At 39.0% G+C, this 26,455-nt stretch overlaps 1 protein-coding gene across 6 annotated transcripts in view; it reads right to left on the bottom strand.

Annotated features, from left to right (window-relative positions):
- The window catches only part of MAP3K4 (mitogen-activated protein kinase kinase kinase 4), a 126,349-nt gene extending 106,432 nt beyond the window's left edge, over positions 1–19,917 (bottom strand). For 4 of the 6 annotated variants that reach the window (XM_055268942.2, XM_055268960.2, XM_055268980.2 and 1 more), the window contains exon 1: positions 19,329–19,893. In XM_055268942.2, coding sequence (XP_055124917.1) covers positions 19,329–19,489 — 161 coding nt within the window. In that variant the 5' untranslated portion in view covers positions 19,490–19,893. Of the gene's footprint in view, positions 1–19,328 lie in introns of all 6 variants that reach the window. The other 2 variants (XM_055268949.2, XM_055268970.2) reach the window with 2 other exon arrangements.
- Between the last annotated feature and the right edge of the window lie 6,538 nt (positions 19,918–26,455).

The following is a 26,455-nucleotide window of genomic DNA, read 5'->3' as shown; positions in this document are numbered from 1 at the left end:
AATATATACACTATATTGTTTTGGCCCAAGAAATGTTTATTAAAAATAAACATTTTTATTAGCCTAAAATAGGGATAATTGGATAATTTCCAACAAATATTACTTGAGATTATTTATTATGTAACTATTTAAGAAATACTTTAAAAATAAGTTGTAACAAACCAAAAAATATGATAAGGATACAATTTTATGAGGTTCTAATACATCAACAAAGAAAGTTACTGATTTATTTACCAAACATCCTGGGCATCTCATGTGGTGCATATAGTACCAGGCACTTTGGGGATAAATGGAATACCTATGATAATAGTTACTACTCTCAAGTAGTACAGTCAAGAGGATACACGAATAATTTTTAAAACACAATAGGGAGAAATGTAAATAGCTGAGTGACATAAAACAGCATTCAACCTCACAATTTAAAATGGAAGAATTTAAGAGCTTTTTCTTTTTTATTTTTTTTAAGTCCCAGGGTACACGTGCAGGACGTGCAGGTTTGTTACACAGGTAAACATGTGCCATGGTGGTTTGCTGCACCTATCAATCCATCACCTAGGTATTCAGCCAAGCATGCATTAGCTCTATTCCCCAGCGCTCTCCCCCGCCACCTCCTTCCCCCGACAGGCCCCAGTAAGTGTTGTTCCCCTCCCTGTGTCCATGTGTTCTCAGGGGCTTTTTAATTTATCAAACTAGCAAAGACTTAAAAATTATTATTGTAATGTCAAAAATAAACTCATATACTCCTGGTGGAAATTGGCACAAATATTCTGAAGAGCATTTCAAAGATTTTTTTAAATGCACATATTCCAAAAGATAGAAGCAACCAAAGTGTTCATCAATGGATGAATGGATAAATGAAGTGTGATATGTACACACAATGGAATATTATTCAGTCTTAAGAAGGAAGAAAGCTCTGACACCCTGTAACACGGATGAACCTTAAGAAAACTACACCAAGTGAAATAAGCCAATCAGAAAAAGACAAATACTCTATGATTTCCACTTACATGAGATATCTAGAGTAGTCAAATTCATGAAACTGTAAAGTAGAACAGTGTTTACCGGGGTAGATGGTGAGCTGTTATTTGATGGGTATAGAGTTTCAGTTTTGCAAGATAAAAAGAATTCTGGAGATTGGCTGCACCAATAGTGTAAATAAATGTACTTAACAACGCTACTGAACTGTACCCTTAAAAATGGTTCAGGCCAGGCACGGTGACTCACACCTGTAATCCCAGCACTTTGGGAGGCCGAGGCGGGTGGATCACGAGGTCAAGAGATGGAGACCATCCTGGCCAACAGGTGTGAAACCCTGTTTCTACTAAAAATACAAAAATTAGCTGGGTGTGGTGGCACGCGCCTGTAGTCCCAGCTACTAAGGATGCTGAAGCAGGAGAATCTCTTGAACCTGCGAGGCGGAGGTTGCAGTGAGCCGAGATCGTGCCACTGCACTCCAGTCTGGTGACAGACCGAGATTCCGTCTCAAAAAAAAAAAAAAAAAAGGTTCAGATGGCTTAAAAAAATGAATATGCCATGATATATTTATACAATGGGTATAAACATTATACCCATTGAGCAAAATGTTACACATTTTACAGTAACAAGTATTTTACAGTAGCAAGAATGAAAGAACCACCACTGTCAACCAAAACAACATAGATGAACCTCACAGGCACCATGCTGAGTGAGAGTAGTAGATGTAAAATATCAGTAAATGTCAGGATAATGAGGAAAGAAAGGGTAGTGTGTGCAGGAAGTAGGAAGAGATTTTCTAGGATGCTGCTCACATTTTATTTCTTCACATAGGTAAACTTTATAACGTTATATTTGCTTTTGAACAATTTATCAAGCTACACATGTAATATACACAAGTATGTCTTTGTTAAATTATACAACAATAAGTATCATACAAAAATTTAAACACAAAGTAGAGGGGAACCTACAAGGTCCTACATAATTGGTCAGCTGCCAGCTCCTGTTTCATCTATTACCACATTATGTCAACGCTTATACAGCTCCCCCCATTATACATAAAATTCAATATGTAAAATTCTGTAAAGAACAAAATGGATTATAATTTTACATATATTTATACACATACACACTTCAATATAGTAATTATATTTCCAGGATTTTACTCTAATAAAACATCTTGAATAGACATAAAGATTAAGCTAAAAACAATGCTTTAAACCTCATTCACAAGACAAAAGAAACAGAAACATCCTAAAAGTCCAACAAAAGATCGGTTAAATTAAGATCACAAACAGCTTCCTAGAAAGAAATATCAGAAAACACTCAGCAAAAATGAGTATGCAACTGATACCCAACAAAGGTTCCTACTGGTAGACTGAAGTTATATCAAATATTATGTAATAAATATCATCACTGCATCCCACTTTCTACTCTATCCCACTTTCTGCCTTCCTACCTTTTTTCTACTCTTTATGGGTTTACCAGAATTTCACAGAAGACGACAATAGCTATGCCTTACCATATTTATCACATTAAAAGTTTAATTAGAAGCAAGAGTCAAGGCCATATTTCACTGATTTTAAAATACACGTTTTTCCCTAATTTTAACATCGCTGATATTTCACCGTACCCTATAACTGATATAAAAAAAGCACTGCGTCAGTTTCATTGCAGTTTTTCCTTAGTGACATATAAAATTTATGTTGCATATTACAATTGACAGCCTTTTATGTTTGATGAAATACTACTCTCTAAAAGCTCAATATCTGTAAGTTAAATAAGCAAGATCTTACTAGAAACAAAGTCTGTTAAAGAGCAGAAGCACCAAATATGAACCAAAGCAATTTTTTTAAAAAGGAGAAAAACCTTTAGATTTTCAGAGGCTATACAGGATCATGTCTGGGTATTCAAAATTAATTACTTCAAACAATTTGATACAAATGAAAATATTCAATCTTACAAAGGATACGATGAGTTGGGCACTTACACACCCATCACTTGAGACAACTGTTTAACTTTATCTGAGCCCTGTGCTCCTTAAGAGAGCAATGGATAGGAAATCCACGTTCTGTGTTCCAAGAAATGGCTAACCTCAAAGGACCACCACATCCTTGCATATTGTAAAATTAGCCCCCCCGCATCTTCCTCAGTAATTCCCACGTTTTATAAAACCCTAAGTTTTCTCCCTTCTCTTCAAGACATTCCTCAATAGTGAATGTTTTTCTCCACTGTAATATCCCGAATAAAATCGTCTCCTTAACTGTCCACTGTATTTTTCCTTTGTTTTGATGCCAGGACTCAAGCAGGATGAAGACCTTGCCTTCAGATCCCTGTTGACTCCACCCAAGTAACAAGGCCTCTGGGTTCCCCTGTGCCTTGTTTCTGGTCTGTGACCTGGGGACACAACAATGAGTACAATTCCTGGTCCTCTGCTTTGGACCTTGCTCATCTGCAGCACAGTAAGGAACTGATTTTTACTCTGAGATTTGCTTTATTTCTGTTGCTGGTTACTTTTGATTTTACAGTTTGTCAATCTCCATAAACAAATTAATGGGTTTTAATAGGGATATTTTTTCTGTTAGGAAAGATGACAGAGAACCTGATTATTTTTTTCCATTTGTCTACTTTGAGCTCAAATCAATTAGGAATTTCATGACCACCAAGAAGCAGATCTCGGGACTGGAGAATGTTACATTTGCGTATGCTTGATCCATGACTAAAATTTTAAAATTGAATATACAGGCTTTCTCTTTGTGTTCTGTGTCTGTTTGTAACTATGAAAGGCCTATACCTCTCATCATGTGAGTGTATATTTTGTATATTTTCCTACCTCTAGATGATATTCTCAAATAGGTTATAAAATCCCTTAAAGGAGAGAGCTCAATTCTGACTGGCTCGCAGGTAAGTACGGCCATCCTTCAGTATCTATGAGGGATTGATTCTAGGACCTCCCTTGGAAAAACAAAATCTGGGATGCTCAACTGTCTGATATAAAATGACGATATTTGCATATAACCTATGCACATCCTTCCATATACTTTATTTCTAGATTAGTTATAATACCTAATACAACATAATTACTACGTATATGATTGTTACACTGAATTATTAAGGGAATAATAACAAGAATAAAAAAGTCTGTATGTGTTCAGCACAGAAGCAATTTTTTTTCTGAGTATTTTCAATCTGCAGTTGGTTGAATACCACAGATGCAGAACCCACAGATACGGAAGGCCAGCTGTCCTTCTATAAATTGAATATTCCTAAAATGCTCAGAAGTCAAGGAAATTGAACCTTTAATTCAATGTGAGAAAAAAGAAGGCATGGATCATGGAAACTAACTCAGAAACAGTTTAAGAATTCAAATTCACACAATTTAGGTAAACCTTTAGTAACTGATACTAGTTGATATTGTTGGTTTAATAAAACAGCTATGTCGGCCGGCATAGTGGCTCACACCTGTAATCCCAGCACTTTGGGAGGCCAAGGTGGGCGTATCATGAGGTCAGGAATTCGAGACCAGCCTGGCCAAGATGGCAAAACCCCGTCTCTATTAAAAATACAAAAATTAGCCAGGCATGGTGGCGGGCACCTGTAATCCCAGCTACTCGGGAGGCTGGGGCAGGAGAAGTGCTTGAACCTGGGAGGCGGAGGTTGCAGTGAGCCGAGATTGCACCACTGCACTCTAACATGGGTGACAGGGCAAGACTCTGTCTCAAAAAACAAAAACAAAAACAAAAAAACAGCTATGTCTTCTCTGACTTATCAGTGTGTTAAATATACACAGATTTTTATTCTACTTGTGCATGTCCTTCCTAAACTTATACATGTTTATTAATCAAATAAGCTAACATTACTACTAGTTAATGCTTAAGATTCTAAGAAAGGTAAATTTGTATTTAATCAAATTTAATCATTATCTGACAAACTTTATTTCAATAATCACATCAGCTTGAAGATAATTTCCAAGGTCTCCAGGTAATTTAAAACTTCTGATACTAGGCCGGGCGCGGTGGCTCACGCTTGTAATCCCAGCACTTTGGGAGGCCGAGGCGGGCGGATCACGAGGTCAGGAGATCGAGACCACGGTGAAACCCCGTCTCTACTAAAAAATACAAAAAATTAGCTGGGCGCGGTGGCGGGCGCCTGTAGTCCCAGCTACTCGGAGGCTGAGGCAGGAGAATGGCGTGAACCCGGGAGGCGGAGCTTGCAGTGAGCCGAGATTGCGCCACTGCACTCCAGCCCGGGCGACAGAGCGAGACTCTGTCTCAAAAAAAAAAAAAAAAAAAAAAAAACTTCTGATACTAAATTGACTTAATCAATGGGTATTCATTAGATACCTAGACCATTCCTGAGTACTAAAACACTGACCATTAAACACAATTTAAGTTTAAAGCTGGGCATGATGGCTAACACCTCTAATCCCAGCACTTTGCGAGACCAAGGCAGGCAGATTGCTTGATCCCAGGAGTTCGAGACCAGCCTGGGCAACGTGGAGAAACCCCATTTCTACAAAAAACTTAAAAACTAGCCACGCATGGTGGCATGTGCCTATAGTTCCATCTACTGGGGAGGCTGAGGTGGGAGGATCACTTGAGCCCAGGAGGTCGAGGCTGCAGTGAGCCATGATGGTACCACTGCACCCCAGCCTGGGCAACAGAGTGAGACCCCGTCTCAAAAAAAAAAAAAAAGTTTATATACTTTTGTGTCTTATTTTGAATCCATTAATGAATGTGTTCATTTTGGATAAGAAAGCTGTAGAAGGTTCATGGAAAGGGAATTTTATTTGTCATGGTCAAGCCTGGGTAAGTTTGGTGGTTTTAAAAAAGGTTTTTAAAAAGACCTTTAGTATCAAATGTTATACTGATAAAAACTAAAATCGTGTTTTCTCTGTTTCAATGTCAAATGTTTATCAGATTACTGGTTTGCTCTTAATAGAAGATTGTAAAAGTTATTCTTTACTTTCTACGTTATCTGCACAAACAGCAAGATTCTCTGTTTTACTATGAAAACCTTCTATGGTTTATGCCGACTTATTATGTCCTTGATTATTTAAGGAACAAGTTTCTCTTTCAGGAAAGTTTCTTTATGATCATGTTACCACTTATGTTTACTTTCAAAATATTTATTGTCATTTGGGTTAAATATAAAGTCAACTATTATTTCTTGGTAATCCACAATCCTATCTTAATTAAAGTTTTCAAATCTCCTGACAACTTTTGATATTTTACCTTACCAAAATCAAATCATAAATATCATTTGCACCTAAAACTGTCTTTGAGATTTCCCAGATGGTGGCCCCCAAAACAATCACAAAGATTTGTTCTTTCACCTTTTAAAAAAACAAGTGCTAGAAAATAATTAGGTTTATCTGTCATGTTGTTATTGATGAGTTGTCAAGTCAGAAGAGATGCTTAGCCGTCTCTAGGTTAAATGTGTATAGGTAAAATGTTGTAAATATTTCAGACTCTATTTGCTATAGAAGTTAACAGAAAATTGTCAGTGCTCTCATTGACAATGATACATTGCTATCTATCACAGTCCTAGTGCTGCTTTGTTCGATATTAGACAAAAGCACAGCATTATGGGTCATAATTTCAGTTTTGTTTTTTAAATGTTAACTTGGTCCCAACTTAACTTGAATCTAGTATCTTCCAGGTCAGTGGTTTTCAAATGGATATTCACATTACTTACCTATGATGTTTCATTAATACACACAGATAGATGTTCAAGACATATTCCGGACTTACAGAATCTCTTTCTCTGATATTCTGGGTGTATTTTAACTATATGCTTGGTATACTGTTGGCATATATCAGAACTATCATATGTTATATCTGAACTTCTTTTTCTCAGTAATTATATATTATATACTTTTATTTCCCAGTAAAGATTAACTCTATTTTCCAGAAAGAGTGGATATTGCACCTAATTTATAAAAATGGAATAGCCACCCTTTCTTGAAAATAGAATCCTTATGTTTACATAAATATTTTCTTTAAAAAAATTTTGGAATGACTTTAATCTTGTTCAACAAAGAAACAACCAAATATCCTTATTAATTGCTTTATTCTTATAATGAAATCTCATTGGATCTTTCACTTTTCAAAATTATAGTAATAAGTTAACCACAGCCACTTTAAGTTATTTTGTCATCTGCAGATAGGTTTTCGTTTTACCTTGCTGCTTCCCTGACAGCACTTACAATCAGCTACAGGCCAGAGTGCCTGTCTTCAACAAAGAAGAGCAGTCTTAGGACCCAAGGAAAAGGACTATGCCAGGTACCTTGCGGTAGTCTTCTGATGTAACATTTAAACAACTTTGAGAAGATACCCGTGGACTCACTCAGGATTTCTAGAACTCTAATCAAGAAGAAGATAAGGTCATGAGACTGCTAACTAAAGATCAAGTGGAAAAGGAATTACATACGACTGAATGAACTAATCAAGGATGACTGTGGATTCTGTTGAGAATATTGTTGCTGTTATTAATGTTTTATTTTCTGAATATATAAGGAGCCCTTTCCTCTTAAGCTATCTATACCTCATTACAATTTAGGAGAATATGCTTTTGTAACTAAAATTATCCAGTGCATTTTGTCTTTCACACTGGTATGAATAACTTAATACCTTTCTAGAAAGAAATATGGCAATACCTCTCAAAAGCCTTAAGACTCTAAATATCTTACGACCTAGGAAGCTATCCTAAAGAAACAATCCAAAATACTGAAAAACTCACAAAAATATTTGTATCAAGTCACTAATTGTAAGTGGAATCATATATGTCACAAACCATATGTTATATCATGTTATCAAATTCAAACTATTAAATTATGGGATATACATCTAGAGGAATACAGTTTGCCATTGTCTGTCATAGGAAAATGCTCATGATATGGCAGCTTGTAAAAATAAACTGTATAAAAAAAATACACAGAAAAGAAATATGCCAGCCAGTTGCGGTGGCTCACGCCTGTAATCCCAGCACTTTGGGAGGCCAAGGCGGGTGGATCACAAGGTCTGAAGATTGAGACCATCATGGCTAACATGGTGAAACCCCGTCTCTACTAAAAATACAAAAAATTAGCCGGGCATGGTGGTGGGAGCCTGTAATCCCAGCTACTCGGGAGGCTGAGGCAGGAGAATGGCATGAACCCAGGAGGCGGAGCTTGCAGTGAGCCGAGACCACGCCACTGCACTCCAGCCGGGGTGACAGAGCGAGACTCCATCTCAAAAAAAAAAAAAAAAAAAAAAAAGCCAAAATGTTCATGATAACTATTTTTAGACGGCAGATTTAGAATTGGTTATTTTCTTCTTTATATGATTCATAGTTTTCCATAATAGATACAGGTTGCCTTTATAATCAGGAAAATTTCTAACTGATTTAGTTTTATTAAGCAAGAAGATTTCATTCACTTTTCTCAGGCAGTCGCTAGATCAATCTAGTTTTATTAGGTGAAAAGATTTCATTCATTTTTCTTAGGCAGTGGCTAGATCAATCTGAAAACTATTCCTCTTAGTGTATAACATTTAAAAAATGAAAAGAAAATTAATCCAAGTTATAAAGACACAAGTTAAATGAACTAAAAAGAATTTCCACAGAAAAAGACAGCTGTGCCTCTTAACCTAAACAATCACAATCAGTAGCATTACAGTTCTTAATTTAATAGCATGATTTATGACGATCCAAGGGCCAGTCAGAATTGCAAACACCTGTAGGAATAATATGCAGAATAAACCACAACTAAAGTAAGAGAGAGAATCTGGAAAAGCTAGATCCAAAAACAAAAAAAACAAAAAAAAACAAAAAAAAAACCTTTTTCTTATTTCTATGGCTTCTGCAGACACGGGGGGGGAAAATGTTTCTTGAATGGAGATTACTGCAGCTATTTTTAAAAGTATCTAACCTCAATGCACATTTGGTGGCTTTTTAAGAAAATCACTATAGGACTTGCCTCTTTCACCTTAAGCCCAAAAAGAGGAAGAAAAGAGAAATGTAATAATAACAGCTAATACTGAGCACTTACTATAGAAATTACTTAATCTTAATAACAACCTAGGAAGATGTTATTATTTTTGCCTTTCAAATGAGGAAACAGACTGAGAGAGATTAAATTACTTCCCCACAATCCTACTGCTAGCAATCAAAAGATAACATTCAAAGCCTATCTACTACCAAAACCTATGCTCTGCCTCCTTCATACAAGTGTCGGCAAAGAACCTGCTGTTAGGCAACGAGCCAGGAATTAGGCTATAAAAGTAAGCAAAACAACAGACGATGCCCCAGCCCTCGTGGAGTTTACTGAAGGCAAATATAATAAACAAATATGTACACAAATATATAATTACAAATGGTGGCAAACTGCAGGGGCTCTGAGGACACATAACAGAAGGATCTCATCTATTCTAGGGGGAAGCGGGGGAAATGTCAAGGTGGACCCTACAGTAAGCAATGCTTAAGACCTAAAGTGAAACTGCTGTACCCTAACATAGACTACATATGACATATATACCATGCATATACAGAATATATAGATGTGAAATATACTGTTTGAGTTATTTGATAACATTTATAACACATAGTTTGAGACATACATGATTCCACCTGTAATTAATAACTTGATAAAAATATTTTTGTAAACATTTTTTGTAAATTTTTCAGTATTTGGATTTGGATTATTTCTTATATATGTGTACACATATATATGTATACACATATATACTTATATACACATGTATTATATATGTGTATATTATATATTATAATATGCACTATATATTATATGTGTGTGCATATATGTGTATATTATACACTATATATTATGTGTGTACATATATGTGTATATAATATACATATATGTATATTATAATATACATATATGTGTATGTGTATATTATAATATACATATATGTGTATGTGTATATTATAATATACATATATGTGTATGTGTATATTATAATATACATATATGTGTATGTGTATATTATAATATACATATATGTGTATGTGTATATTATAATATACATATATGTGTATGTGTATATTATAAAATACACATATGTGTATGTGTATATTATAATATACACATATGTGTATGTGTATATTATAATATACACATATGTATATGTGTATATTATAATATACACATACGTATATGTGTATATTATAATATACACATATGTATATATGTGTACACACGTGTATGTGTGTATACATGTGTATATGTGTGTGCGTGCATGTGTGTATATATGGGTGTACACATGTGTGTATGGGTGTACACATGTGTGTATATATGGGTGTACACATGTGTGTATATATATGGGTGTACACATATGTGTGTATATGTGTGTGTACACATATATGTGTGTATATATATGGTGTACATATATATGTGTGTATATATATCAGGGGAAAATGAGTTCCTTTCTTTTCTTAAGGACTGCTCTATGTGAAAAATTTTAAACACAGGTTAGTGTTTCAGAGAAAGATCAACAAATTACCTAAATTATTCACATAATGCCAATCCCAATTTTACTCTAAAATTAATCCTAGATTTTAAGCTGATCTTTACAATTCTTGTCGTTTAAGGATAAGCAGCCAAGAGAACAACCTTGAGAGACAAGCATAGATACATTCTTACTCTTGCCTTCGGGTAACAATGCGGTCTTCAAGAAGTAAGTATTGCCGAGCTTCTTCAAAATTCCATTTGATCATTTAGTAGACAAATAGTGTACTTGTTCTCCTGACTCAGTCTCAAGGGACAAGGTACAAAGTATAACAGCATTCATTTTATTTTGGGTAGAGCCATGCTTTTAAAACTGAGGGTCACAACCCATTTGTGGGTAATAAAATCAATTTAGTAGGTTATGATGAACAATTTTTAATAGAACAGAATAAGAATTATTTGAATATCATATATTGCAAGGTCAAATATTGTTTCAAAATTGTTTTCTTTTGGTTATAAGGCATACACACACTGTCGTAAAATATATTTCTTACTGTAGGTCACAACCATAACCACAGTTTCAAAACCACTACTACAGACCAGAAGTTAGAATCTTACTGCCTTCTTGATCTAGAGACCGACCCCTGAAAATAACATATCTTAAAATTTCTGAGCATTGGCTCTTCTTTATTCGGTGAGTAAGAAATAAAAGTTTCATGGGGGAAAAACGTTGTGGATGATGAGTTTTAAGAGGATTTCATATTTTCTATTTGCATTTTTTTCTGAAAACAAATCTTTCATCTCGTTTGATCCTGTTGAGTCCAATTCATCCAGAAAATACAGCATTCCACGGCTGCCAAGTAACTGTGCACATGCGCTTAAGCTGGGCTATGTATGGCAGGTGGCTGGAGAACACCTTGGCTTTGGACCTTGACCAGGGGAGCACATGGCGATGCGAGGGTAAGGCAAGAAGGGCCTGCAGATCTGGAGCCTAAGCTGTCAGCTGGGAAAGCTGCAGCCCCTCTAGGCCATTTTTCTCATCTCTAAAACGAGACGCACAGCCCACATGATCTTATAAAAGCTCAACTCTTGTAATTCTATAAGCAATGGCTAGGAAGTTGGATGAAATGAACACTGAATCCTACCATCCGTAAGAACTTGTATTAGCAAATGTTTAAATCCTTATCTGAGTAAGAACTAAATACTCACACATACAACAACAAACTAACTCCAAAAATTGAGTGAGAAAACCAAGTTATATCTACATTTTTATGTTCCCACATAAAAAGACTTTAGGATTTTAAATAAAATAAATGTACTATCGTCCAAAAGTTCCCCACTGAAAGACTAAAAAGGTTGACAATTTCTATTAATTTGACAACTCTAAACTAGCTGTCCTCTAACAAGCCCCATTCAGAAAGTTCTACATTTCAGCAGTATCTTCAAATAGCCTGCTCACACACAAAAAAGCTTCCACTGAAAACATCAAATCTGATCAGCTTTAAAGCTTAGTATCTACTTTTCTCCACAGAAGGCTTATTTTGTCTGAAATGAAATCCATGTATGAAATGCTTTTGATAGACTGCCTAATATATTCCTAATAGCTTTCCCTGCTAATTTATAAACACGTGGCATCCATATGACCCATGAAACCAATACTGCTGAGGAAGGTCTGCAAATTGCAAAACATGCATGTTCTTGTAATTCAAAAACAAAACTTGATGTTGCCTGCTAGTGAGTAAATATTTAAAGGCAAAGGCACTCGATAACACAGCGTGAGATCTGCAGGGGTCTAAAAATGCACCTACCATACTCACTGCCAGTGGAATAACGTAACTTTTAAAATACAGACATTTCAAGTACACCCCTTAAAATGGGGAAAGCATTTTAACACAATATACATGTTGAGAACACAGTTCTAGATTTTAAGTATTTCTATTAATGTAAAAGACCACCCTACTGTAAGTCCTGTGTTTGTTCTGTTACTGTTGAAGTTGTTTCTAATCTACATACTCTATTACCCAAGCTGAGGTAAATAGTTTTTTAAAAGCAGCTTGCTACAGCCAGCTCAGATACTTCACAGATACCAAAAATAAAATCATTTAAAATTTGGCAACAATATTCTCTTTATATGACACATGGATTCTCATCAATTTCAATTTTAGTAACAATTCAATGTAAGGAAACTTAAAATTATAAATGAGCTAGTTAAGAATTTAGGCTCTCTGATTAGCTTTTTATTTTAAAATAAAATGTGTAACATGTTCATCATAAAAAGTTTTAGGAAAAATTAGTATGTATTCTTTATATCTTTTTCTATGCACATACACTTTTTAAAATGGGATCACACTGGGTATTAGGGTTTTAAGAAGCTTAACTCAAATTAATAGTTTAAGCACAAATAGAGATTAGCTCACATCAAATCAAGAGAAAAATAGGGACAAATCTAGCATAAAAGGGCAACTGGCTGACAGTGTGGTGGTGCGCACCTGTAGTACCACCTACTTGGGAGGCCGAGGCAAAAGAATTCTTTGAGCCCAGAAGTTTGAATCCAGCCTGGGTAACATACGGAGACTGCCATCTCTTTATTTATTTATTTATTTATTTTAAAGGCAACTGGCCATAGACCTCTTTCAGCCCCTCTGCTTTTCTCTGGGGATTAACATCACTGTCTGAGACCAGGTCCTCTGTAGGAGCTTCAGGAAGCTAGCTCTAGGCTCATGACTTCTCAGCATATATTTCAGTAAAATGCATGTTTCTCTCTCCCAGCTCCAATTTGAAAAATCCCAGGAAAGAATCCTAATTGGCCTGGACTGGGTCAAGTGTCGTGCCTATGGCCTGGCATCTGTAAGAAAAGGGCAGCTCCAATATATATCATGTAGTCTGAGTCAAGAGAGGAATTCCCCCAAATAAGGTAGAAGGAAGACAGTGAGGTAGGGCAGACACAGCTGGTGGACAAATATGTGTATAAGATGAACAACCACCTCAAATTTTGGCTCCCATCTTCTGCAAATTCTTTTATAGTCTGCTTGTTTTTGCTGAACACAGTGGTGAGTATGCATATATCAGAAATACTTAAGAATCTTCTTAAAAATAGATACTCAGGTACCACCCCAAAAGGAGTTGTATCATGAGCATTTTCACGTCACTAAACATTATTTAAAAACACAGTTTTTAATAACTGGACAGAATTCTGATGTGGTTCTAATTTTTTAAATTTAATTTTATGACTTAAATCCAGAAAAGCCACACACCACCATGATCCTTTTTGAACACAATATTCAAAAAGAATTTTATGAAAGCACCAGCCACTGACATCTTTGCCACACCGTTCTGAGAAACTATGCTAAAGGACTCTTGGCGAGGGGTGGTGGGACAGAGATTATGGGGAGAATATTGGGTGGGGGATGGAGACAAGGTGATCCTCTGAGACTCACCATTAGTAAAAATGTACCATACCACTGAGGTTTAAAAAAAAAAAAAAAAAAGTCTTAAAGGGAGAAGGATAAAATATACCCCCAAATTAAAGCAGGAAAAGCAAGGTTTGTTATAAAGACTGAAGATTAAAAACAAACATTCTATAACTCAAACAACTGAAGAAAGTTTGTGACACGAGGGAAAAAAGCAGCCTGTGTGATGCCTAGAAAACAAAAACCTAAGAGTAAGTCTGGATCGCACTGCCTCTCATTCAGAAGCAGGGGTGCACCTGATAGGGATGCAAGCCCACCTCACTGGTCTGCTAACATGAGTCACCAGGATCATTCAACTCATTTCCCTTGCTAATATCATGCTTACTAATCAATCTCTTAATTATACTTTGGCTTCTACAGGCAAGAGAACACACTGAGTAACCAGGTGTACAGACAAAGCCAAGTATCTGTGCTTGAGAAGCGAAGCACAGTGAGTGCCTGGGCCTTGATTATCGTGCCAAGGGAGTGCCAGCTTATAAAGACCTACGGAGTCTTCAGCTAATCTCCTTCTCTCACATGTTTCCCATTTTCTCTTTAAAGAAACTACTTCCAGTAGCCTACCGATAGGCAACGTTAAAGAGTCTTTAAACAGCATACATACTACCTGGTCAAATGACAAGGCTGAGACAATAGAATACTATGAGTAAAATCATAGTCATGAGGAATGAGGAATTATTAAATAACAGGAAGTTATTACAACAAATGTATCCAGTGAGCAGACAAGACCTTTATATCCCCATATTTCAGCAGAGCTCAGAACAAGATTTGCAGGACACCATGAGAGCATACATGAAGGAAACAGAGTGGCCTCTAACAATGACAGAAAATTAAAGGGAACCACAGAGTTCTCCTAAGTGACAAGTCCCCAGTTGAAAACACGAAGTTTCTGCCATCACTGCTGTTTGGTGACTCCTCTCTGCCTAACGCCACCCCCGCCAATGGTATCTACTGTTACAGTGGTGTAAAGCCATGACCATCACTGATGCTGCACCAACAGTTCGGAGCGCCACAGGAGGCTGACTTCGCCAGGGAGAACAGGTGACATACAAGGTCAAGACTGAAACACACAGGCTCAACGTGGACATTCAAGCTGAGAGGCAGAGCAAATCGCCTAGGAGTGATGACATTCAACTAGTTTTTTAGTAGTGAGACCCAGTTTTTCAAATGAATTTACAATAAATATGTAAAGTAAATAATAAAGTAATTTTTTTAAAAAAAGTTAATTGTTAAATTTATGCAGCATGTACTCATAAGGACAACGAGAACAATAAGGCTATTTTTAATATAAATATTTTAAATGAAAGGTTACAGTAAACAAGAGCATTATATCAGCCTTAATATCCAATTTATTCTGTGTTTTAGCTGTACAGATCCAATAAGTCACAAAGGTAAATTGTTCCAAATTAGTTTTAATAGCTCTCCTAGTCACCTCAGGATCCTCCTAAAACTGCCCCAGAAGCCCCTTGAAAAAGAAATGATAAGCAATGTTTATTTCAAAATTTAATAACTAACAATAACAACAGCTATCCTTATCATTAATTCCTTATCAAAAATAAGGACAAAAGTATCCGCAACTGACAGCAAGCAATAAAACTAGAATAGAGTACTATGACCTCTCCTCCTGTCTTGTGTTGCTGGGTCACTGCATAACACTCTTGGGTCAGGAGGAAAGCACACATCAGGCAGATGTGCTGGGCTGGCTGCACCTGCCACGATGGCGCACTTGCTGCGCAGCTTTGGAGGCCAACATGTACAGGCCTGAATTCTACAAAAGGCCTGTGCATTAATTCAACCTTCCTAATCAATGACACACAGACATAAAGTACGTGACAAAGATGGCAAACAGAGTTTTATTCTAGTCTGTGGCAAAACCAGTTAACCTGGTAGCATAAATTATCACATTATTGGTTTCCAATGTATTAAAAGGTGGCATTTCACACATTTTCAACAAACATAAGAAAAAATGCTCAACATCACTAATTATCAGGGAAATGCAAATTAAAACCACAATGAGGGCCGGGCGCGGTGGCTCACGCTTGTAATCCCAGCACTTTGGGAGGCCGAGGCGGGCGGATCACAAGGTCAGGAGATCGAGACCACGGTGAGACCCCATCTCTACTAAAAAAAAAAATGCAAAAAATTAGCCGGGCGTGGTGGCGGGCGCCTGTAGTCCCAGCTACTCGGAGAGGCTGAGGCAGGAGAATGGCGTGAACCCGGGAGGCGGAGCTTGCAGTGAGCCGAGATCGCGCCACTGCACTCCAGCCTGGGCGACAGAGCAAGACTCCGTCTCAAAAAAAAAAAAAACAAAAAAACAAAAAAAAAAACAAAAAAAAACCAATGAGATACCACCTCACTCCTGCAAGAATGGCCATAATTTAAAAATAATAATTTAAAAAATAGACAACGGCATGGATGTGGTGAGAAGGGAACTCTTTTACACTGCTGGTGGGAATGCAAACTAGTACAACCACTGTGGAAAACAATATGGAGATTCCTTAAAAAAACTGGCCAGGCGCAGTGGCTCACGCCTGTAATCCCACCATTTTGGGAGGCCGAGATGGGCAGATCACGAGGTCAGGAGTTCAAGACCAGCCTGACCAACTTGGTGAAACCTTGTCTCTACTAAAAATACAAAAATGAGCTGGGCCTGGTGGCAGGCACCTATAATCCCAGCTACCCGGGAGGCTGAGGCAGGAGAATTGCTCGAACTCGGGAGGCAGAGGTTGCAGTGAGCGGAGATCACGCCACTGCACTCCAGCCTGGGCAACAGAGCAAGACTCTGTCTCAAAAAACACTTAAAAAACCTAAAAACTAAAAGTAGAACTACCATTTGATCCAGCAATCCCACTACTGAGTATCTACCCAAAGGAAAACAAGTAATCATATGAAAAAGACACATGTACACATGTTTATAGCCGCAATTCGCAATTCACAACTGCAAAAATATGGAACCAACCTAAATGCCCATCAACCAACGAATAGATAAAGAAAATGTGGCATATATACACCATGAAATACTACTCAGCCATGAAACAGAATGAAATAATGGCAACTGTAGCAACTTGGATGGAGCTGGAGGCCATTATTCTAAGTGAAGTCACTCAGGAATGGAAAACCAAATATCGTATTCACTTATAAGTGAGAGCTAAGCTAGGAGGATGCAAAGGCGTAAGAATGATATAATGAACTTTGGGGACTCAGGGGAAGGCTCAGAGAAGGGTGAGGGATAGACTACATATTTGGTACAGTGTACACTGCTTGGGTGACAGGTGCACCAAATTCTTAGAAATCACCACTAGAGAACTTATCCATGCAACCAAAAAAACACCTGTACCCAAAAAACTATTGAAATAAAATAAAATACAAAAGAAAATTGTAAAAAAAAAAAAAAAAAGAGGTGGCATTTCACACATTTTCAACACGTACACTGAGCTCCTCTAAAATGGTTAAAAAAAAAAAAGTTCAAATGAACAACTGGATAGCCCCTGCAACATCTTTTACCAAAGATCTACAGTAATTCTGTCAGAGGTCAGTTCTATGTATTGAAGAGCAGGTGGTGACAATGAGGACATAAAAAAGAGAAAACAACAGCTTTGTCAAATAATCTGTTTTACAGATTTTCTATTGTAAAATTAACTGCAATGTTGCTAAGAAAAATATTTCTCAGATCTTCTTGTTCCGTACACTGCTGTTCACTTACAGTTGGATGAAACCCATTATCCTGACCTATTTTTATTATAACAAAGACAAAAGTCTGACTGAAAAATCAAGTTTTTTTTTTTTTTTTAACACTGAAGAAGCAGTCATTTTTGCAGCACATTTTCATTTCTCTGCCCTTCTCGCTTTTACCTAAGAATGTTCATGTCCATTTCTTTCTGGAGTAGGGTTATACAGAATTCTAATTTCTGATCTGCCCATTTGGATAATGAATTCTTCACGGTGGTTAAAGACATGGGCTGTGCAGCCAGACCTTTCTTCATTACCAGCTGTGAAACCCTGGACAAGATACTTAACCTATGTGCCTCAGTTTCCTCATCTGTAAAAAAAAGAGAGTGTAACAGGATCTACCTAATAGGGTTGTTGAAAGGATTAAATGGGTTAATAGAAGTAAAGACAATGGCCTACTTTAAGCATTAAGTGTTCACTATTAATTTTAAAGAAAAAGGTATCAAAATCACTCAAAAACTGAATCCGTTAGCAAATTAATAATAAACTTTCTGACAGAATTTCTAAAAATACTAGATGTATTCAAAAGGAACCAAAGGAATTCTCATTACACCCTGTACCATTATTCAGAGAAGCTGTTCCTTAAAAGTACCCAGAACTATCTCAGAATTAAGAGAGGCAACTAATTTCTTCACAGCTTATAAAATAAAACAAATTTGTTTGGGCCAACTGAATGATGACAAGCAAGACTATGGGTCCTGTGTTCAGTTCTAACTACAGCTACAGGTGTGAATTTTCTTTAAGCAGGAAAAAGAGGACACTTTACTGCCTTATTCCTAGAACTATAGAGCAAGACCATAAGATGCCAATAGGAGCTGCCGAGGTATTTTCAATTACAGGGGACAGGGGGCAGCAGTTTGCAAGTTTACTCTGGGATGCAAAGGACAGGGAGTAAGAGGACATTTGAACATACAAACATAGGCACGTAAAAAGAGGGAAATTAGTTATGGTGAGTTTGTTCTCCCAATTATAAAAAAATAAAGACATAAAAATAAGTTAATAGAGTATGGAAGAAAAAGCAACAAATGCTTTGGTTACCGAAGTTCCACCTTAGAGCTTCCTGCAGTAGCAAAGTTTTAGACAAATGAATCCTTACTTTTGTGCACGTGTGAGCAACAATCTGCACAATACTAGCACTGAAGGACAGTAAGGGGCCCTCAGAAAAGGAAAGCAACGTGTCTGTCTGCATAGTCTAAGTGCAGTTTCTCACCGAAGAGATGACAGGCATTCTCTGGAGCGGGCAAAAGGAGAGAAGGTGGAGAACGCGGGGAAATAGCCAGTACGCACTCGATTTCCGAATGTCTCATTTACTCGAATGAGGGCAGAGGGGAGGGACCACTTTCGTTCAGCAATGATGAGAGGCATTTCAGTGAGGCCACTCTTCCGAAGCTAGCGGCAGGGGAGGCAGCCGCACTCTGCTCCCAGCCCCCGCAACGTTGAGGGTGAGCTGGGGAAGCCTGCAAGGGAAGGGGAGCTGGCAACACGCTCCAGCGGAACCCTGCGGGGCTGCAACCCCGGGAGGAGTCGCCGGACAGACTCAGCCGCGGTCCCCTGGGAACCAGGGATGCACCGCGCCCCTCGCGCCCCAGCCTGCAGAGCCTGGATGCTTGCCTCCCCACCTGGCGGGAAGCAGAGGCCCTCGGGCCCGACCGAGTTCGGGCCAGGACCCGCCCCGCTTTCTGCGAGCGACCGACTGCGGCCGCCACACTCACCTCGCCGCCAAGCAGCACTCGGGTTCTGACTCGGTCTCGGGTTCCGGCGGCGGTGGTGGTGGCGGCGGCGGCGGCGGCGGTGGCGGCGGCTCCTCCATGGCGGCGGCAGACGTGACGGCAAAGGCGGGAGGAGGGACCAGCGCGGCAGCGGCTTCTCTCATCAGTGCACGGAGCCCCGCATGGCCGCGGCGGGCAGTAAGCTGCAGCCTGGCGCGGAGCACCGGAGCCCCGAAGTGCGGGAGTGACTCGGCTCCGCCTCCGCCTCTACCCCACCGCAGGAGCCGTGCGCGCCGCGGCCATCTTGGAAACGGCGACCGGCCGAGCGCCGGGGCTACGGTGGGCGGCGAGGGACAAGCCTCCCAGATCGGCGGCGGTGGCTGCGGCGGCGGGCGCCGGAATCCGTCCGGACGGGGGCGGTGACGGCGGCAGGGAGGGGCGGGGAGCGCCGTCAAGTGTCGGCGCGATTCGGTCCTGGAGCCGGGTCTCGCCAGCTCGCCAAGTTTCGCCCCGACCTGTGGCAGTGGGGGACTGTGGAGCGGAGCCGGGCTGTGCGGCGGGCTGGGCGCTCGAGGCTTCCCAGGCTGTCGTCGGTCTGGGAGGGACGCTGGGTAGGGCCGATGAGCGGGGCGGGCGCGGCGCTGTGAGCCCGGACGGAGTCGCCGCCCAGGGACCTGCCACCCGGATCCCACCTTCCAGGAGGACGGACGTCACCCAGACGCTCGCAACTCCGGTCTCTTGACAGCGCAGCCTTGTACAGGCTCGAATTTTTAAGACTTGAAATAAAGTCTCCGGAATTCCAGACTATTAAAGTGACCCCCTCATTTCAACCCGGCAAAACTTCTCACCCCAGCGTCATAAGATTCGATAGCGATCTCCCAGAAACTTGGACTGGAATGCTCCTACACTGAGGGGGTGGGGGGAAGAAGACATGCTAAAGATTATTTCAGAGTTACAGAAATCCTGTTGAAATTCCAATGCATCGTTTACTCTTGGCGCTGGGGCTTCACAGTTTTTTTTTTTTTAAGTTGACAATATTTACAAAATTTCCCATAGGGTGAAATCTAAAGTTAATCCAAAACCAGAATCTTTTAAAATTAAGTACATTCAAATGTGCAGATTTCTTAAACCTCACTTGGTTGAGCTTTGATAGGTAAAACGCACGTTTTGAACAACTCTGGTAACAAAGAAAAACATTAAATTGATTATAGGTATGTTATATTTAAAGACCAGTTGTGAAATTAGCTATATTGTGCTCAAAGTATGTTACTGACATTTCTGTCGTTAAAAGCAACTGCTTCATTCTAGTTTTTTATAATAGTCTGTATTATGTATGTAGCCTGATAGTGCTGAATTTCTGAATTGACCTTCATCTTATTTACTCAACAATATTCATTCGACAAATACTTATTAAGTGCATATATGTGTCAGGAACTGTACTAGATGCTGGGGATGTAGCAGTAAGCACAACAGACCAAGCTAACAGCTTAGTAAAGGGTGAGATAAAACAAAAAAGTATTCAAAAGAAATAAACTAATTTTTATCTTAATTTTTAAAATTATAAATTTTTAAAAATCACCAATTGGTATCCATGTATAATTCATTTCCGTGCATTTTCTTGTGTAAAGAAAGCTCAGTAAAAGTATTTCTTAAGTTTCTGTAATTCTAGTTCTGCACTCGATTTTCTGCTGCAATTTTCTGAGCCAGAACCCTTCTTAGAAGGCATATTAGAGACTTTAAAAGTTAAATAATAAAATAAATCTCTTCTTTAAACAGCATTGTACTACGTATTCTTTGGTATGACTAGCGAATTTAAGCTAGCTGATAATGCAGACATGTGTGTCCAAGTCACAAAACACTCAGCAAATATAATCAGCATCCGGGAGACGTGTGGCTTGTTCTTGTTTTTTGATTTCCACTTGAGGATACTATCTATTTTAGCAGGCACCAAGCAAATTTACACTTACCTAATCAAGTAATACATCATGTATAGAAACCTAAGTTAACTGGTACTAAATATTCAATGTAAGTGTTGTGACTTTTCGCCCCACCCCCATGCTGGGTCCAGGAAAGCTGTTTCTCTGGCTGACAACCCTCTCATCTCACCCCGTGCCCCCACTTTGTCTCCAGGGCTCCCAGTGAGCTCCTTACAGCCCCCAGATTTCTTTTCTGCCTTCTCTGCTATAGTGTAAGCTCCTTCAGGAAAGAAGCCATTTTTCCTTCTGACCTTTGCCTAGGGACCAAATGTCTCTGGTGCCCAACATGGTGTTAGTAGAACTGAGTAAATATTGTTGCATTCATGAAATAGTTATTTTTTTACATTATTAGATTTTTGTCTCTTAATTTTTATTCTTGTTTAGCACATGGTTGGTCTCATTGTCTCATTACCTTTAATTTTTTTTTTTTCTTTGGAGACAGGGTCTTCCTGGGCTCAAGTGATCCTCCCACTTCAGCCTCTGCTGTAGCTGGGACTATAGATGCATACCACCATGTCCAGCTAATTTTAAACCTTTTTTTTTTGTAGAGCTGAGGCCTAACTATGTTGCCCAAGCTAGTCTTGAACTCCTGGCCTCAAGTCTTCCAGAACCCTGGGGTTACAGGTGTAAGCCACTGCACCTGGCCTAATCATGTTCTTAAAAACAATGACAACAAAATCTTCAGAGAATTACCTTTCACTCTTTGTCCTCAAGACTGAATCCACATAGCCCTTATGGAATTTCTTTACTTTGAAATGAGTTTAAAAAGCTAAAGTTCTACTGAAGACCTAGCCTAGGTTGAGCCACGTAACATTCTGAACATTGCTTACCATGAGTTTAAAGCCCAATTTTGACATACACAAAACCAGTTACATATTCATATGCATGTTTTTTCTGCTTTGCCAAAAACACTCAAAAACCTTGGACATATGCTACCACTATTATGAAGTCTCAAATTTCATCTCTATATAGTGTGTGTGTATATATATATATAAATGTAAAGGGCATAATTGTAACATCTTAGCATATTTCAAGGCTAGTATATTAATCAATTTTATGGATTTTGCCACAGGATTATTTAAAAAAAAATTTTTTTTTTTGAGATGGAGTCTTGCTCTGTTGCCCAGGCTAGAGTGCAGTGGCGTGATCTCGGCTCACTGCAACCTCCATCTCCCGGCTTCAAGCGATTCTCCTGCCTCAGCCTCCTGAGTAGCTGAGATTACAGGCACCTACCACCACACCTGGCTAATTTTTTGTATTTTTTAGTAGACACAGGGTTTCACCATGTTAGCCAGGATGGTCTCAATAAAACAAGTGATATGATAAATAGGGTTATGTCTGCTATTAAAAAGTAAAATCTAAGGCTATAGTTTTTAAAATCATTATTAGCGTGGTGCTGCATTTTACTTAAAATAAGTTCCTCCCTTCCTTGTGGTATTCCTGAGGGAGCAAATCCCTTCCTTTCCTTCTGGAAGTGCAGGCAGTTAAAACCAGGAGAGCCCACATTTCTTCATTCCTGTTCTGGTTTCTCAATTCCCCCCCACCAGACTCCGGTGTGAACATTCAGACAAAAACTTCAGCAGTTCTGGCCCTCTGCTCTCTGGTGGCTCCTCTACAGCTCTGCCCAGCTCTGCAGAGGCAGAAAGACAGACAGCACAAACATGCAATCTGCTCATGACCAGAGGGGCTGATTAATTTTCACTCCAGCACACGCAGAGAAAGGCAGACTCAGTAAAAGAGAGCAATAAAAACCTCACGTCCATTGGAGAGGATCTAAACCAAGCATGACACACATTGATTTTTTATTTCATAATGATACAGTGGCATCTATTTCTATCTACTGGTAAAACACCAAAGAAATACTGGATATGTACAAAAGATAGTAAACTTTTTTAAAATTTACGTTTAAGATTAGGTGTACATCTGCAGGTTTGTTATATAAGTAAACTTGTGTCATGGGGGTTTGTTGTACAGATTATTTCAACACCAAGGTATTAAGCCACTGTCCATTAGCTATTTTTCCTGATCCTCTCCCTCCTCCCACCCTCCACCTTCCAATAGGCCCTGTGCGTGTTGTTCCCCTCAATGTGTCCATGTGTTCTTATCATTTTGCTCCCACTTATCAAAGAGAACATGGATGTTTGATTTTCTGTTCCTGCATTAGTTTGCTAAGGATAATGGTCTCCAGCTCCATCCATGTTGCTGCAAAGGACATGATCTTGTTCTTTTACGTCTGCATAGTATTCCATAGTGTATATGTACCTCATTTTCCTTATCCAGTCTACCACTGATGGGCATTTAGATTGATTTCATGTCTTTGCTATTGTGAATAGTAGTTACACACTTTTAAAATAGTCCTTATAACCTTAAATCTCATCCTTCTTGGCTGAGTAGTAGGAATTTGGAGAAAACCTCCACTGTTTATTTTCTGAGAGGTGATTTGCCTGTTTTTGTTATTTCTCCACCATGACATAAATCACCCCTTATTGCAGACATTCTCCTCTGTATGAAGAATCTAAATTGAACCCCCAGGGGCTCCAAATCATTAGATGAAGAATTAAAGATTGCATGCTTTCAAAAAATAATTAGAATAGTGGGAATTACCCAAATGATTGAAACAAATAAAGGGAAAGGACGTGGCCTCCAACATATAAAACGTGAGCATGTGCTAACCCATAGGGAGGAGCACCCACTTCATTTCCTTTGGGACATGCAGGCAGCTAAAACCAAGAGAGCCCACGTTTCTCCATTCCTGCTCTGACTTCTCAATACCCCTCTCCAGGATCTTGCTAACATGAGGAACAGATAGCTTAAAAAATGGAAATTCCTGAGGGAGCTCACTCTTCTTGTGAGCCAAGATTTCAGTGATTTCCCACCAAAACATCTAGAGACCATGCCTGATTCTCATCCTTTCATTTCTCTTTCAGATGTCCATGTGCAAGGCCTAGAGAACCAGAAACAGCAAGCTGCAGTTCCTGTATTATTTTCGGATCCCTTAAAATCACCAAGTGCATGTGCATGACATGGAACCAGGCAAGGAGAACCGAGATGACATCACATCAAGGAGCTCCCATGCCCTCTGCCAGAGGCCTCTGCCCTTCACTTCCACATGGCAAAGTCACTTCTCCTTTCAATGCTGTTTGTGTGTCTCCCACACCACTCTTGGAAGACTTCCCTGCCCTCCACCACTAGCCTGCCTTAACCTGCTGGCTAGGTGCTCCTCCTCAATGTTCCCATAGCACTTTGGGCAAACCATTATTTTAGCCCTATATCACCTATCTGCACCTGTGTACTTGACTGATTACATGTGTATTTCTTCCTTGTGATCTTCTCAAGAGCAGGCAATATTTCTTGCTTATCACTGTATCTTCAGCAGCTAGAATAACACCCTGTAGACAGTAACTGTTCAGTGAAATGTCTATTGATAAATGAATGCTGGGTGCAGATACTCACACCAGTAAGTAATCCAAGCACTCTGGGAGGCCAAGGTAGGAGGATTGCTTGAGCTCAGGGGTTCAAGACCAGCCCAGGCAATATGACAAAACCCTGTCTCTACAAAAAGTACAAAAATTAGCTGGGCATGGTGGTGTGCTCCCACCAGCTATTCAGGAGGCTGAGATGGGAGGATCACTGGAGCCTGGGAGGTCAAGGTTGCAGTGACCTGTGATCACATCATTGCACTCCAGCCTGGGCAACAGCCTGGATATATCAATCCCAGATATAAATTACTGTAGTACAAGTAGACTATAAGAAACATCATAAACAAGTTTTTTGTTTGTTTGTTTTGTTTTTTTTAAGTTCAACAGACATTCACAAGAATTGGAGACAACCAAGGTGGACACAAGTAAGGAGAAAAACCTATATTTAAAAAATAGACATTCAGGCCGGGCGCAGTGGCTCATGCCTGTAATCCCAGCACTTTGGGAGTCCGAGATGGGCAGATCATGAGGTCAGGAAATCGAGACCATCCTGGCTAACACCGTGAAACCCCGTTTCTACTAAAAATACAAAAGAATTAGCCGGGCATGGTGGCGAGCACCTGTTGTCCCAGCTACTCAGGCAGCTGAGGCAGGAGAATGGTGTGAACCCGGAAGGCGGAGCTTGCAGTGAGCCGATATCACACCACTGCACTCCAGCCTGGGCGACAGAGCGAGACTCCGTCTCAAAAAAAAGAAAAAAAAATAGACATTCAGTATAAGAAGGTAAAAACCATGTTAACTCCACAATAAATGAAACCCTTTGTCACAAAAATATTATGAAGAATAGAAATAACCTAGATTTTTATACTGACAGTACAGAATCCTTATAGTCCCACTGGCTGCTTGTGCAGATACACTTACTAACAAACAAAAGGCTTCTAACATCATTCTGACTGAAGTAAGGAAAAAGTAATAATAAATAAATATGGAAATGGACTTTTAAACACTGATGTTTATTGAGATATGGCTCTCATGCACATCAGAAATATTTTGAGCCAACCAAGGGCCAGAAATAAGTTCCACGAAGTCAAGGACTCATCCTTCTGAAGTTTACATTTTCAGAGTAGTTTGCCACATCATGAAGTCCTTGAGTTGGAAATATGCTGAAAGGCATCTGATTTACCCTTATTCTCAGAACAAGACTTTCCATCAATCACAAAAGTGTCCAATGGTTGGATTTCTCAATTCTATAAGGAAGTCTGCTCCATATTTTGACAAATCTTATTCATAGGATATTAAAGCTTGTAACAATCCCAAATCTGTCTCCCTATTATGTCTAGCTGGTGGTCTATCTGGGACTATATAAAATAAATCTACTTGACATTTGAGAATAATTATTTCATGGTTCTCCCCTAAAATGACAACACAAAAATCTTTTTTTTTTCCAGATTAATCACTCCCTTCCCCAGCTCCTTTCAGACTTGCAGAGTACTGGCTGGAGATAATCCTATTAGAAGGTTTTGCTTATATAATTTACTTGACAATTCAGACTTGACTAAATTCATTTTGCTTAAACTAAGAGAATTTGAAATCCTAACTTCAGAATGCTTTTACCTCAAATTCATTTCAAAATATAATTGAAGGACTATACATACTTGAAGGATAATTGAGAAAAGATTGTCTAGTGGTTAATTTTCAATTTAAACTAAGGGCATTATGTGTTTCCAACAACCAG

The sequence above is a fragment of the Symphalangus syndactylus genome, chromosome 2 (genome assembly GCF_028878055.3).
Source record: "Symphalangus syndactylus isolate Jambi chromosome 2, NHGRI_mSymSyn1-v2.1_pri, whole genome shotgun sequence".
NCBI classification, from domain to species: domain Eukaryota; kingdom Metazoa; phylum Chordata; class Mammalia; order Primates; family Hylobatidae; genus Symphalangus; species Symphalangus syndactylus.
The sequence above is the reverse complement of the archived record's forward strand: the minus strand, read 5'-3'. Positions and strand labels throughout refer to the sequence as shown.